The 14,638-nt window shown below is 34.3% G+C and overlaps 1 protein-coding gene across 2 annotated transcripts in view; it reads right to left on the reverse strand.

Moving 5' to 3' along the window:
- Positions 1-7,308: 7,308 nt before the first annotated feature.
- LOC110027622 overlaps positions 7,309-14,638 on the reverse strand; it is an 87,692-nt gene continuing 80,362 nt past the window's right edge. For both annotated transcript variants that reach the window (XM_020729124.1, XM_020729123.1), the window contains exon 26: positions 7,309-8,411. In XM_020729124.1, the coding sequence (XP_020584783.1) occupies positions 7,659-8,411 (753 nt within the window). In that variant the 3' untranslated portion in view covers positions 7,309-7,658. The remainder of the gene's footprint in view (positions 8,412-14,638) is intronic.

A 14,638-nucleotide genomic window follows, 5' to 3' on the forward strand; every position in this document is an offset into this window, starting at 1 on the left:
ATAATCTAAAATAATAAATCAAGTTGGGGGCTTTAACCTGTCACTTTAAAGTCATCTAACTCTACATCCTTCAATGATAATTTTCCTGTTTATTTGCACTAAATCATATGAATTACATTCTCATTCATACAAACTCATGTGATTCTTTCCAATTGTTGATTGAGAAAATATCAGCCCCGTTCTTACATGTTCTCATAGCAAATTTTAACATCTGGATTGACCAAATTAAGAAGTAAATGAAGTTCATAGATTTAAATCATCACAACTTCTTCCAACATTAAAGATCAATAATCCAAACTTTAATTACTTATCTTTAAGGAGTAAGATAAAGAAACTACTCAGAATTTATGATAAAACCACATTTTAGTTTAAAAGTAGAAATCATTGTCAAACCAACAAGAAGTCTCTATTAAAACCAAAAGTAGTTCAAAACAAAAGATAAAAACTTACTTCAAATCCTCCACCAAACTCTTGAAGTTCCTTTGAATCTCTTCTCTTTTACAACACTCTCAACACTCAAAGTAAAACAAAAAACAAAAGGAAAAAGTAAATTTGTGGTGTCTGAATCTCTCCACAAGATTCTTCACGATCTTCTTCTCAGGACTCCAGCACTCTCTCCCTCTTCAAGCACCCACTTCAAATGTAAAAACTTCCTTCTTTTAAAAATCTCCAAAAGGTGTCTTGGAAACTCTTCAAAATGTGTCCACATTCGATGAATCCTCCGAAGGATGCCTCCTTTCATAAGTTTTTTAATAATATTTTTGTTGTTAGTGGTTATAACTACCCTCTTAAGCCAATAGGTGCCTCAAATACCTCTTTAAAATTCGACCAAATGAAGAAAGCCGCCAAATGATTGCCTCTGGCGCTTAAGGCGCGGGGCCGCTGGCGCTTAGGCGCGGCCTTCTCTGTTTAACCGGCGCGTAAGCGCCAAATCTGGCGCTTAGGTGCCAAAGCACTTAAGATTCATGTCAGCAACTATGGGTTGCATCGTTTAAGAGATCAACTAAAAATTTTAACCCCTAAATCATCTAAGTTGCGTTCGATGATCTTTGTTTATTAGGATTTCATTAAGGTTTTAATTTCTTTTTCGGATTTTAGGGGTTAAAATTTTTAGGTTTCTTAATACTTCTAAGCTGATTAGATTTTTTTTATCATTTTGTGTTTTGTTGATTAGAATGATCAGGTCAAAATCTCATGGTTCCGTCATCCCAAGGTCATTATGATTTGCGGTTTGATTAATCATAAGTGACTGAAAGATATTTTATTAGCAACCATGGGTTGCCTCCTCCAAAGCACATTCTAAAACCAAGTTACATTTTTTGAGTTCATGTTTTAATTTTAATGACTTTTAGAGTGAATTTTATTCCATTTCATTCAGGTTGTTTTTACCTTTGCCCAAATTATTTTTGACTGAAACTAAGTGTATTTTTGTTCTCGGATGAGAAGTCAACCACCTAAGTCTAAATTGATTTTAGATTATTTCAAATTAGGTTGAACAAATCTAAAATGAATCTCTAAGTAATCTAACTTAACCTGAATTATGTTGTTTTTCTCTCAGATTATCTTCAAACTTATTTAAATCAACAAAAGTTTAATTGGATTGACCCAAGTTGGCTTAGTTATATTGGGGTCAAACTAGTCTTACTTTGTTTAGATTGGCTCAAGGTAAGCCAACTTAAATCAAGTCGGGTTCACTTGAGACTAACCCAGGTTATGCTGAGATGATCCAAGTTAGACCTCTTGGGTCAAATCAAGTTTGAGTTAAATTAGACTTGGGGAGAAGTTTAAGTTATTTTAGACTTGAGTTGTCTTATAAGTATAATTTGGGTTAGACTTAAATCAATCCTTGATTAGGCTTGGTTTGGGACTTAGCTAAGCTTGAAGTTGAGTCTTAAGTTGGGTCGATCCAAGTTAAGTCTGATTGACATAAGAAATAGTTGACTTGGGTTAACCTGACTTAACCTGACTTAGGTCAGGTTAACCCATGGAGTTGAGTTGAGTTGGGTTAACTCAAGTTAGGTTGGGCTGACCTGATGATTCAGTTGAATTGGGTTAACCTGAGTGCCAAGTTAGATCAGATTGTCTCGGTGATTCAGTTGAATTGGGTTGACTCTAGTTAGGTCAGGTTGACCTAGTGATTTAGTTGAATTGTGTTAGCTCGAGTTAAGTCGGGTTGATCCGGTGATTCAGTTAAATTGGGTTGACCCGAGTTAGGTCGGGTTGACCTGGCGCTTTAGTTGAATTGGGTTGACCCGAGTTAAGTCGGGTTGACATGGTGATTTAGTTGAATTCGGGTTAAACTAGTGATTGAGTTGAATTGGTTTAATCTGAGTTAGGTTGGGTTAACCCGGTGAGTTAATTGTTCTAGGTTTAAGTTAATTTAGATCCAATGGAATTTATGTTTGACTAAGTCCAGGTTAGGTTGGACTTAGGCTAGGTTTAGGTTGGGTTAGACCTAAAGAAAATTCAAGTTGAATTAAGTCTAAGTTGGGTTAGACTTAGGATGTCTCAAGTTTAGATCTAGTGTAGGTTAGATCTAAAGTGACCTAAGGTGAATTTAGGTCTAAGTTGAGTTAAATCTAAATAAATTTGTGTCATATTTTAAGTCTAAGTTGAGTTAGAACTAAGTCAAACTAAGTCTGATTTAGGTTAGACTGAGGCTATATTTTGGTTAGGCCAGACCTCAGGGAAGTTCAAGTTGAAATTAGATCTAAGTTCAGTTAGACCTAAACATTATAGTTGAAGTTAAATCTATTTTGAGTTAGACATAAAGGGCTTGGGCTAGGCCAAAGTTAGGTTGGACTTAGGGTTTAGGTTATGTCTAATATGAGTTAGACCTGAGTTTGGATGAGGTCAAAGTTAGGTTTGATTTATGGTTTAGATTAGGTATAATATGGGTTAGACCTAAGGTTGAAGTTAGGTCTAGGTCAAATTTGGGTTAGACCTAGGGTTTAGGTTAAACTTAGAAGGTTTAAGATAGGTCTAGGTCTAATTTGAGTTAGACCTAGGGTTTAGATTGGGTCTAATATGGGTTAGACCTTCAGTTGAAGTTTGGTCTAGATCTAATTTGGGCTAGACCTAGGGTTTAGGTTAAATATAATGTGGGTTATACCTTGAAGGTTTAAGTTAGGTCTAGGTCTAATTGGGGTTAAACCTAAGGTTTAGATTAGGTCTAATATAAGTTAGACCTAAGGGGTTGGATCAGGTCTAGGTCTAATGGGGGTTAGACCTAGAACGTTTAAGTTAGGTCTAGTTCTAGTCTAGTTCTAATTTGGGTAAGAACTATGGTCTATGTTATGTCTAATATGGGTTAGACGAAAGGGGTTGCACCAAGTATAGGTCTAATGAGGGTTAGACCTAGAAGGCTTAAGTTAGGTTTAGGTCTAATTTGGGTTAGACCTAGGGTTCAAGTTATGTTTAATGTGGGTTAGACTTAGATGGTTTAAGTTAGGTCTAAATCTAATTTGGGTCAGATCTAGGGTTTAGATTAGGTCTAATAAGGGATCCAAGGGGTTGGATCAGGTTTAAGTCTAATGGGGGTTAGAACTATATGTTTAAGTTAGGTCTAAGTCTAATTTAGGTTAGTAATAGGGTTTATGTTTAGGTCTAAGTCTAAGCTAAGTTAAACTTAGTGCAATTCTGATTGTGGTTTGGTCAAATTTGGGTTAAACCTAAAGGGCTTAGGTTCAAGGTCTAATTTAGGGTTAGGTCTAATGTAGGTTAGACCTAAAAGGTTTAGGGTTTAAGTATAATTTAGGTTAGACCTAAAAGGTTGGAGTTTAGGTCTAATTTATATTAGAGCTAAAAGGTTTAGGGTTTTAGGTCTATTTTGGTTATACCTAAAAGGTTTAGGGCTTAGGTCTAATTTAGGTTAGACCTAAAAGATTCGACATGAGCTAAGAAAAATTTGACTAGAACCCAGAATTGACCTCAATTGGATGGGGTGCAATTGTGGGTCCTCTTAGGTTTAAATTGGATTAGACCTAAACTAAACCCAAGCTTAAATTGGGCTATCCCTAGGTCATTAAGGGTGTTTCATGGTTAAGGGGATAACCATGCTATCAAATCCTGAAAACCCCATTAGGTTAAGCCCCTAAGATTGGATTAATGATTTAAATTTTGTTTAAGGGACAAATTGAGCCAAAGTGTAGAATTTTTAATTTTACATTTTTACCCTTAGATTTCTAATTTTCATTTTTAGAAATTTTAAGTGTGGAAATTATCATTTTAAGGTTTAATTTTATTACCCTAAATTTCCCAGCTAATTTTCTTTTTTAATTCTTCATTTTCAGATTTTTTATAATTATTCCACAAAATAATTATAAATTTGATAGGAACTTGGTCATTTCAATGTTAGAGAAGACCCCTAACCTTAGAAAAATCAAGAAATATTCCCAAGGGTGGAGGGAATAATCCCAAAAAGTTTAATATTTTTTTGGTTTATATTTAATTTTTAAAAATTTAAATACTTCTAGAGTATTTAATTAACTAAAAATGGAGCAAAGAAGGGTGGCAGTGGCAATAATTCTAAAAAACGGAACAAGTCTCATCGATGTAGCCTTGAAAAAAAAACCTATGTGCTTTCTAATTAGAGATTGATTATTAGAAGAAAGATTATTCGAAGTTGAATGAGTAGGGAAATAGAGGTTCCTTTGAGGCAAAAACCAATCTTATTGTAGAGAAGAGTGATGAGGCATATTCAGATGCATCTTTCTCTATAATTTCTCACAATTTATATACAGATTATTCACGTTAGATTCTAGACACAAGTGCTACCTATCATATTTGTCCCCATTGAGAGTGATTATGTATGTACAATAAGCTAGATAATAGTGTAGTGAATACGAACAATGATCAAGCTTGTCTTACTATTGATGTAGACAATATCTTTATTAGCATGCATGGGTGTACTGTTAGTGAGCTGATTGTTGTTAGACATGTTCCAAAATAAAAAAGAATTTGCTATGAGTTAGGGCCTTGGAGGCTAAGGGCTACAAAGTAGTTATTGAGTTAAGAGTTCTGAGGATATGTCTCAGACCACTCATTTTTATGAAGAAAGTACACCATCACAAAAGGTAGTATAGTGACTGGAATGTCTGTTTTTGCTAATGTTTCTTTTGCTATCACTACATTATGACATATGTGATTAGATCATGCTAGAGAGGCTTCACTTTAAGCATTGTGAAACAATAATTAATCAAAAGAGCGCACCTGCAAACTTAATTTATGTGAATATTATGTATTTGCCAAGTGACACGAGTATCCTTCGGTACTGCTACCCATAATAATTTGGGGCCCGACGACAACATCATTCTGCAGGCAGAGATATTTTATCTCTTTCATCGATGATTATTTTACTTAGGTTTACACTATGAAGCACAAAAGTGAGGTATTGGAGATTTTTATAACTTGGAAGAAGTGGATTGAGACTCAAACTAATAAAAAAAGATCCAATATATCATATTCCAAAGAGCTGGGATAGAGCACCACTTCACTGTTTGAGAAACGACACAACAAAATGGGGGTGTCAGAGAGGATGAACCAAAATTTTGTGGAGAAATTTAGATGTAATTTTTGCAATGCTTGATTGAATAGTCTACTGGACCGAGGCCATAAACTATGCTTGTCACTTGGTGAATCATCTGCCTTCCACAACTACTGAAAATAATATCCTAAAGAAGATGTGGTTGAGACATCGTGCCATAGATTTTGAGTACATGAGAGTGCTTAGGCATTCAATACATTACCACGTACAGAACGATAAACTGGAACTAAGAGTAAATAATGTGCTCTCATTGGCTTGAGGTGTGGAGTCAAGGGTTTCAAATTTTATGACCAGACAGAGAAGAAGATTTTCATTAGTAGAAACATTAAATTTGATGAGGCGAGCTTGTTGAAGCCTTGTAACTCGAAGCGATGGAGAGTTTTATTGGGAACACAAATATACAGCAGAAGCTCAAAAGATACCTAGTTACTTCTATTTATTCTACATGTTCGTCCACTCCTACCTAGTTACTTCATTAATTTGCAACTCAAAAGGTACCTATTGATAGTGCTCATGAAGAGGTGAAAGAAGATGTTTAGGGTAAGGTCTTGCTCAATAATCTATTGCAAAGAACAAGACCAATCACCATAATAATCCAAAATCAGCTTGGCTGAGGGATCATGTTGCATTTGAACTTTTAGCCACGAAGACTGAAGTTATATTATCTTTCCATATTATGGAACATAAATAGAGAATATCTAATTATATGATACTTCTTATAATAAAATATATCAAATTTATTTGTCATAATCCTCATTTGTAGGAGTTACTAATGTTTTGGAGTGAGTATTGAGTTGTAATTCTAATTAAACTAATTTTTCTCTTCTTCACACATTTTGATTGAGAAATTACCTCTTCCCATAGACATAGACCCATGGACACAGACAAATTTGCCAAATCACATAAATGGCAGTTTGATTATTTGTTTATTGTTTGAATTTGTTTTCCACAAATAGTAATCATCAAAGTTCTGCCACAAATCTCCAGCCGAAGAATAATTAAAATTTTGAACTTTAATTAAATGTTCATTTTCATAATTTTAAAATATTAACAAACAAAAAAAAAAAAAATCAAAATCACAAGCACAATTAAATCATGATCAGCAAAAGCAAAAATTTCTTAATTCAATTAAAACTGAAATAAATATTAAATCAAATCATTTATCTAGTCATGCAATGTATATTCGTGCTCATGCAAAGACGATTTCAATCGCATACAACCCGAGCAAACGCCGAAAAAAATAAAAAATAAAAACAATATTAATAATTAAAGTGCAAAAAAAAACCCCAAAATAAAAAAAAAACAAACAAACAAAACAAAGATGTATTTGTTTTTTAATTTAAGAGAACTTTTAATAAATTTAATCAAATATATGTGACAAATTTTTATATGTTTTTCCTTGAAATACATTTATTTTTCAAAATCCTTACAAATACTATGCAATTACTTTTAATAAAAACTGACATCAAATTTAAATATTACTCATATAATCATTATACATGCAAATTATTTTAAAAAAATGCTTTCTTTTTCTATATTTTTTCAAATGTGCCAGAAAAAAAAGAAGAATGCGTTAATATATATATATATAAGTGAAATCAATATTTTGGTCCAGTGGACACCAAATATCGATTCCTCAAAGGGTGTTTGCTTCTGATTCGAAGAGCCCACACCACGGGATTCAAACCCCAGATCCAAGGGACTTGCGCCAGAGGCCGCACCAATGAGTCAGGTCATTCACACTATATTTTATACACGGTACGTTTTTTCAATAAATACTCTTGACCAATCAAAACTTTATTACATACTATTTCCAACAAATCGTTTTTTTTTTCTTAAATACAATTGCTCTAAATTCGAAAGCAAAATTTGTATAATTACAAACATACCTCCAGTAGATTGCCAGAATCGACAGCAAAAAGAAAGGAAGAACTCACCCGAACCCATATTTCCCCTTTCTTCCTACTGCGCGAATACACCTTCTGTACATCCTGTCCAAAGAAAATAGCTGTCCTTTGCGCAAGAATGTGCAATAATTTCCAAAATAAAACCTTTGGGTATGTAATAATGTGTGTGTGGGGGATAATCTTATAGCGAAAAGTGGCAATGAAGTTCACATGAGGGCAACATATGCTCCCCCATGGCCTCTCCTCAAGATGAGTGGACCTGCATTATCAGGCACTTTATCCAAGCCCTTCATGCAGGCATTGATCACATCTTCAAAACCAGTAGCCATTGTTGCCAACTGAACCCGCAGCCTCAAATCCCTTGTCCTCCTGAGCAAACTCCTAAATGACCTTCCAAGATGCTTAACCCACTCAGCAGGCAAACCACCCGGCGAAAGCCATACAGAAAAATGGGACTGATCAACCCTTGCAGCCACCTCGGACCGATAAAATCTCGCTAACTCGAGAAGCATGGATGGATGCATGGGGAGGACAAGTGCAAATTCAGTCACAAAGTCTTCCAATAAATCAGGCCTCAGCATTTGGTTCCATAGAACAGGGGCCCATTCCATTGGTTGGTTTAGACCATAGGCTTCTGCAACAACAAGGGCAACCTGGAAGCGGGATTGCTCTACGAGAACTCGACGGGCATTTGTTTCTGAGAGCTCAATCCAGGTGAGGTCTGGGATACGAATCTGAAGGAAGAGGAGGGCGGCTCGGGCACAAGCATGGCGAGCTTTGTGTCCTGCATCAATGGTGGAGAAAACTTCAGCAGCCTCAATGAGGAAGCGCATGGCTTCGAGAAGTTCTTCGGTTTGGCGGTCTCTGTCAGGGTGGGACAACCAACGGTGCATGTGTTGAATAGAACGCGATTCAAGTAGGGACGCAGTTTCGTGCTTCATGTCAAAATGAGTATACGCCTGTAAACAAGAAGGGAATATAATTATAACTTAACTGCATCTGGTGTCCAAATAAATTTATAATTAATGAGGATGGCCCCAAAAGAATTGATAAGGTTACAAAATGAAAACAAATGGAATGTAAATCCATAACAATTCAAGCATTTTTTTTTCCTGATCCATTCCTGACGCACCAATGAGCCGAGTCTCTCGCGCGCGAGCACCCACCCACCCACACACACACACACACATATATCCTCCTTGAGAAGTTGTAAAAGGTTCCCTAACATTGGTATGAATTGATTCTAAACAATTATAAGAATGATTTATATTATTTTGAAAAGGTAGTCTATGACTCTTAGCCGACTGAAATGAATTACAGAATTAAGATGACGTTGGAATACATAAATTTTTGTATAAGTTTGCAATATTTGAAAATTTGAGACAATGGAAATGATCAAAACAATTATGCCACAGCTGTGATGAGCATTTGGTGATGAAAACTGAGGGACATCCGTTTAAATTTGCAGGAGTGACTGGGTTACAAGACATTATGACTATTACACGACAAGAGAGTTTGATTGGTCACGGAGTCCTTCATGGAGTAGCCGTAGGAGTAAAATAAATAACAATTATTATCAGTGGTTAGTTTGTTGATGGACAAGAGGTTATGAGAGAGCTGGGAACATTAAAAAGGATTTGAGAGATGAAGCTCACGAGTAGAAGTAGGAAGTATGCCATGGCCACTATTAGCAATTTGAAGAGCTGCGTCATTGCAAACCAAAACTTCATCAATTCCTTCATAAGGAATTGGTTGTTGTAATTTACTGAAATGACGAGTTAGTAGGTTGTAGCGCTTGTTTCCAGAAGCCATTCCTCTGATGGGGGTTGCTGATTAGTTATAAAGGTTACTTGCTGCGAATTAAGAGAGAAAGAAAGAAATTGTAGTTCAGATTATAGTGATGCCAGCTGGCAACTGTACTATGTTTCTAGATTTCTCACATTTGACAAATTAGAGAGGTGTTCAGTTGGCATTAAGATCTGAAAGAGACTGACAATCCTCTATGTGGATATATCTCTCCTCGTGCTCTGTTGGAGGAGGTGCTACGACCTCTTGCAGAGCTAGATTATTGTCTATAAGAGCATGTTTTGTGGCGTGCTAATTTTGAATATTAATTTCCTCACATAACATTAAAGAATATAGATCTTTTAGACTGATGGGAGTGAGGGTAGTCCTACTAGCTGTCTTGAAAGCTTGATATTGAGATGGTAGGCCATTAAGAATATACAGGAATAATCTCCTCATTGTCAACTCATGATCCTGATGTAACTATATTGTCCACAAGAGATTTTATGGAGGATAATGTCTGATGCTATGGAGTTTATTTTGAGTTGTATGACTTTGAATCAATTGGTGGGTTAAAGAAGTTTTTCAAGGGTGATCTAGATGTCAAAACATGAGTGAATATCTATAACATAAGGGAGAATTGAAGAAGCGATGATAGAGTAGAGCACTCCGGCTAGATTCTGATCAAGTAGAAGCTAGATAGTGTAATCATGATTAGGTATAGTACAACCATTAGTGATCAAAGTTTGGTATCTTGGGCACACCATGGTTCCTGTAAGAAAACCAAGGTCTCCATTAGCGGTGAAGATTTTGAGAACCTGAAGTCATTAGATGGGTAGTTTTGGACAGTAAACAGGACATCATAATGTTCTTAATGTTGGACATTAAAACCTTTAAAGCCGGTGGTATCTTGGCTTCACTCTTTTTTAAGCTAATGGGACAAGAATTGGGCTGTGTAGCTGAAGAAGTCATTGAATCATCCATGATTGGTGGTAAAGTATAGGATGAATTAAAGGGTTATGGGTGCTGCCAAGCAAAGAATCTCTGATACCATGAAGAAACAGTATTTGACAACAGAAGTTAACAAAGAAGAAAGACGAAGTTATAGTATCAAGTATTCATTTCACTATGTGAAAGTATTAATATATGTGACATAGCTATAGCGTATATGTAGTTCACTCTATAACTGATTAAATAAAGTACTAAAGACGGAATCTGTACTGAGGTAGAGGTGGATTTAATTACAGGTGCTCTTAGGAAGTGCATTTGGTTGAGAGTGAACGATCTGGATTTAATAGCACATGGAGGTGTCTGTTTTGTAAGTCGAAGGGCAGACAGAGTGGAATGGCAGAGTTAATATATAAGTGCTTTTATCACTTATCCCGATTTTTATACTAAGTGCTCATCTGTTGGTGACCTCATTTTTTATTTTGTGGGTATGCCTATTTATTTCATAAGACTAAGCAGTATTGCTTCAACTCTTCTAGTGGCTTAGTTTTGTAATCTTTGTTAAGTTCGTTTTGTTGGTTAGTTTCCCCAATAGATATTATCATGTCCGTAAATGCTCATAAGCGTGTTGTTTGCTTTTCTCATTGTTTTTCTTTTATATCTTCTTCATCCTTCTTGATGTAGTTAGTGGCAGTGTACATTATTAGTTTAAGTTTAAAAATTTGTTTTATATTAACAAATGTGTTCGTTGATTATAGATAAGAATTATTTGCCCTAGATTTGGAGAAACTCTGTCAATTTAATGTCATTTTGGATTCTGCTTGGGCTATCATCTTGAAACCCCTAAGACGTGTTTTTGATCAGCTGTCCTTCGCATCCGTCATTATAGTGACTTAAGTATCCATAATTTGGCGGTGTTCCATGCCTTGTTACTTGAGAAAAGATGGGGGACAATGTCTACATGTAATTCCAATTAGTTCCCAATTTATATATGTTATACCATGTTGTTAAAATGTATTATTGATACGGAAATGGACCACGCTCAACAAGCTCCAAATGAAAATCCAATAAAGCATATGATTTTGTCCCTCTGCTCAAATCTGAGTAACAATATCTGCAGTAATTCGTTCTCTAGTAACGCCATTTGGTTCCAGGTCCGCCTTTGTTTCCAATACACATTGGCAATGCATCAGAAGAGAAGTTACGTACATTCAGTCCTTAGCTGCGACTATCCCATGTGGACTTCACTTGCCTCTATTACAACCATGACTTCTCTATTTTGCCAAGGAAGCCAAGTAGATAGAACTGAATGAGGCATTAATACATCCTGCACCAAATATTCTAATTTCACTTTAAGTTTACAGCCATATTAAATGCCAATCTCGCTGTGAATTGAACGTTAGCCGGTTCGCACTCAAATCATTGTGGCTGCCAACTTCAATTCTTTAGGGAATTGCTGCAGGGGCATTAAAGGGCATCAAATTATTTTTTAGAGTCTTTCTCTATGCTTATGTGAACACTATCTTTGCCGAGTCTCAAGTCCCGGATGTTGAAAGTAGAGGATTGCGTTAGGTAGTCGACAACCAACATAAAATTTATCGAAAAATCATGACATGAATTCTTTTAGATACTTGTGCAAATTCTAGGGCTTCACCTAGAAGCGACGCGTTGCATGATCTGAATACAATGAAAAATGTGCAAGGGCCGCTACACCAACACCTGTGTGTATTGTTAAATAAACAAGAATCCCCACATTATGGATGGATGCAGGTAAAGAAGTTAGTATAGATACTATCTCATGTAAATTAATAGAATTAGTTGATGTTATGGTTCATAGGAAGATAAACATCTTGTGCATTCAAGAAACTAAATGGGTTGGAGAAAAGTCTAAAGAGATTGATAGTTTAGGTTTTAAACTTTGGTATTCAGGTAACAATTGCACTAGAAATGGTGTAGGTGTAATTATCGATAAAAGTTTGAAAGATAATGTTGTAAAAATTAATAGAATTGGAGATAGAATTACAACTCTTAAGATTGTTGTTGATACTAAGATTTTTAATGTTTTAAGTGCTTATACTCAAGTAAAATTAGATATAGGTTCTAAAGAAAAATAAAAAAATGGCAAATTCAGGATTGAACTAGAAGACTTAATAAAAATGATACATCTTGAAGAAAGAATTTTTATTGAAGGAGATTTAAATGGACATGTTGGTAAAATGGTAGAAGATTTTAGAAATATTCAAGGTGGCTATGGTTTTAGAGTTATTGTTTTAGCGTATGATTTTATTATTGCTAATACTTTATTTAAGAAAAGAGATGAACATATTATTACTTAGAAGAATGAATCTAATATAGCACAAATTGATTATTTTTTTTATGAAAAAAAGAGATCATCGAGAACATAAATATTGTAAAATCATTCCAAGTGATAATTTAAGCACTCAACATCGATTATTAGCTCTACATTTTAAGATGAAGAGTTGTCAGATAAAGAATACTAGGAATCATTATCATAGAATTAAATGGAGACACCTAAAAGTTGCAAATAAAATTAATTTTATAAGTAAACTTCAAGATTTTAAGATTTGAATTGTTTAGATAGAAACAAATTCTATGTGGGATAAATTAACAATATACTATTAAACACGTGAAATGATGTACTTGGAAGTTCAAAAGAAAAAATTTCTATAAATAAAAATAGTTGGTTGTGGAATAAAAATGTGCAAGAAAAGATAAAACATAGAATGTTGTGTTATAAAAATTGGTTTAAATGTAAAAGCTTAGAGAGCTGAAAAAAATATAAGATTGTCTGTAGAGAGTCTAAGAGAATAATTTGTGACGCTTAAAAATATGTTTTTAGTGATCTTTACAAAAGAATATATATTAAAGATGATGAAAAATATATCTATAAACTAGCCAAATAAAGAGAAAATAAAAGTAAAGAGAGAAAATATAAAGAGAAAATAAAAGTAAAGATTTAACTTAAGTAAAATGTATTAAAGATGAAAATCAAAAAATATTTTTCTTAGAAGAAGAAATTTAATATAGATGGGTGAATTATTTTGATAAACTTTTTAATAAAATTTCTGAAAATAAAATCGACCTTAATGATTTTAATATCGTTAATAATAATAAAAAAAATTATTTTTACTATCACATTAGTAAAAAAGTGGAAGATGCTTTAAAGAAAATCAATGGTGAAAAATCAGTAGAATCTGATGATATCCCAATTAAAGTATGAAAATATTTAGGAGATTTTGGAGTTTCTTGGCTTACTAAACTCTTTAATATTATTTTAAAAATTAAAAAGATGCCTGAGGAGTGTAGGAAGAGAATATTGGTCCCCATTTTTAATAATACGGGGGATGCACAAGAGTGTGCAAATTATAGAGAAATTAAGTTGATGTGTCGTAATATAAAATTATGGGAGAGGGTACTTGAACATAAGTTGAGACATATTACAACAATTTCTCATAATTCATAATCAATTTGGATAGGCAGGTCTATTAATAGAAGCTATATATTTATTGAGAGGTTTGATGGAGAAGCTCAAAGATAATAAGGAGAATCCAGAGAGAATAAGAAAGGATCTACATATGATTTTTACTGATTTAGAAAAAGCTTATGATAAGATTCCAAGAGAAGTCATTTGGATAGTTTTAAAGAAGAAAGACGTTGATATGACTTATATTCAAGTCATTAAAGATATGTATACTAGAGCTGTTATTTGTATTCGAGCAAAAGAACGATTGAACAAATATTTTCCTATTTCAGTTGCATTACATTATCTTTTTGTTTTAGTTATGGATGCTCTTACCAAACATTGACAGGAGGATGTACCTTGTATGTTTTTCGCTGATAATATCCTTCTTGTAGATAAAATTAGAGAAAGAGTACAAGAAAAACTCGAATTATGGAGGTCTACATTGGAGTCTAAAGGCCTTTGTTTGAGTAGATCTAAAATTGAATACATGGAAAGAAATTTTAGTTGTAGTAGCTTTAGCGTCTGAGTTGTAACTATGGGTGATCAAATCATGAAAAGATGTAAACGCTTTAGATATCTCGGATCTATTGTTTCAAAGTGATGGTGATATAGATGGGGATGTTATTAGTAGAATTCAATTTGGTTGGTTTAAGTGGAGGAATGCATTAGACCTATTGTGCGATAGAAAAATACTGCTTAAAGTGAAAGGAAAATTTTATAAGATGATGGTGAGACCTGCAATGCTCTATAGCGCAGAATATTGACCTTTAAAAGAGAAACATAAAACAAAGTTGTGTTGCTGTTGACCTCATTTTTGTGAGGTCTTGTCTTCTCCTCCTTAGAGCCTAGGTTCTAGTTGTAGGAGTTCCTATTGACAATCTTAGAAAAACTAGAATTGAGACTCACCCTTTTAGAAAATTCTAGCCAATTCCTATTTTTCTTTGATGTCTAGCATCTTTGGCACAAGAC

This window comes from Phalaenopsis equestris, unplaced genomic scaffold (assembly GCF_001263595.1).
Source record: "Phalaenopsis equestris unplaced genomic scaffold, ASM126359v1 Scaffold000431, whole genome shotgun sequence".
In the NCBI taxonomy this organism is placed as follows: Eukaryota; Viridiplantae; Streptophyta; class Magnoliopsida; order Asparagales; family Orchidaceae; genus Phalaenopsis; species Phalaenopsis equestris.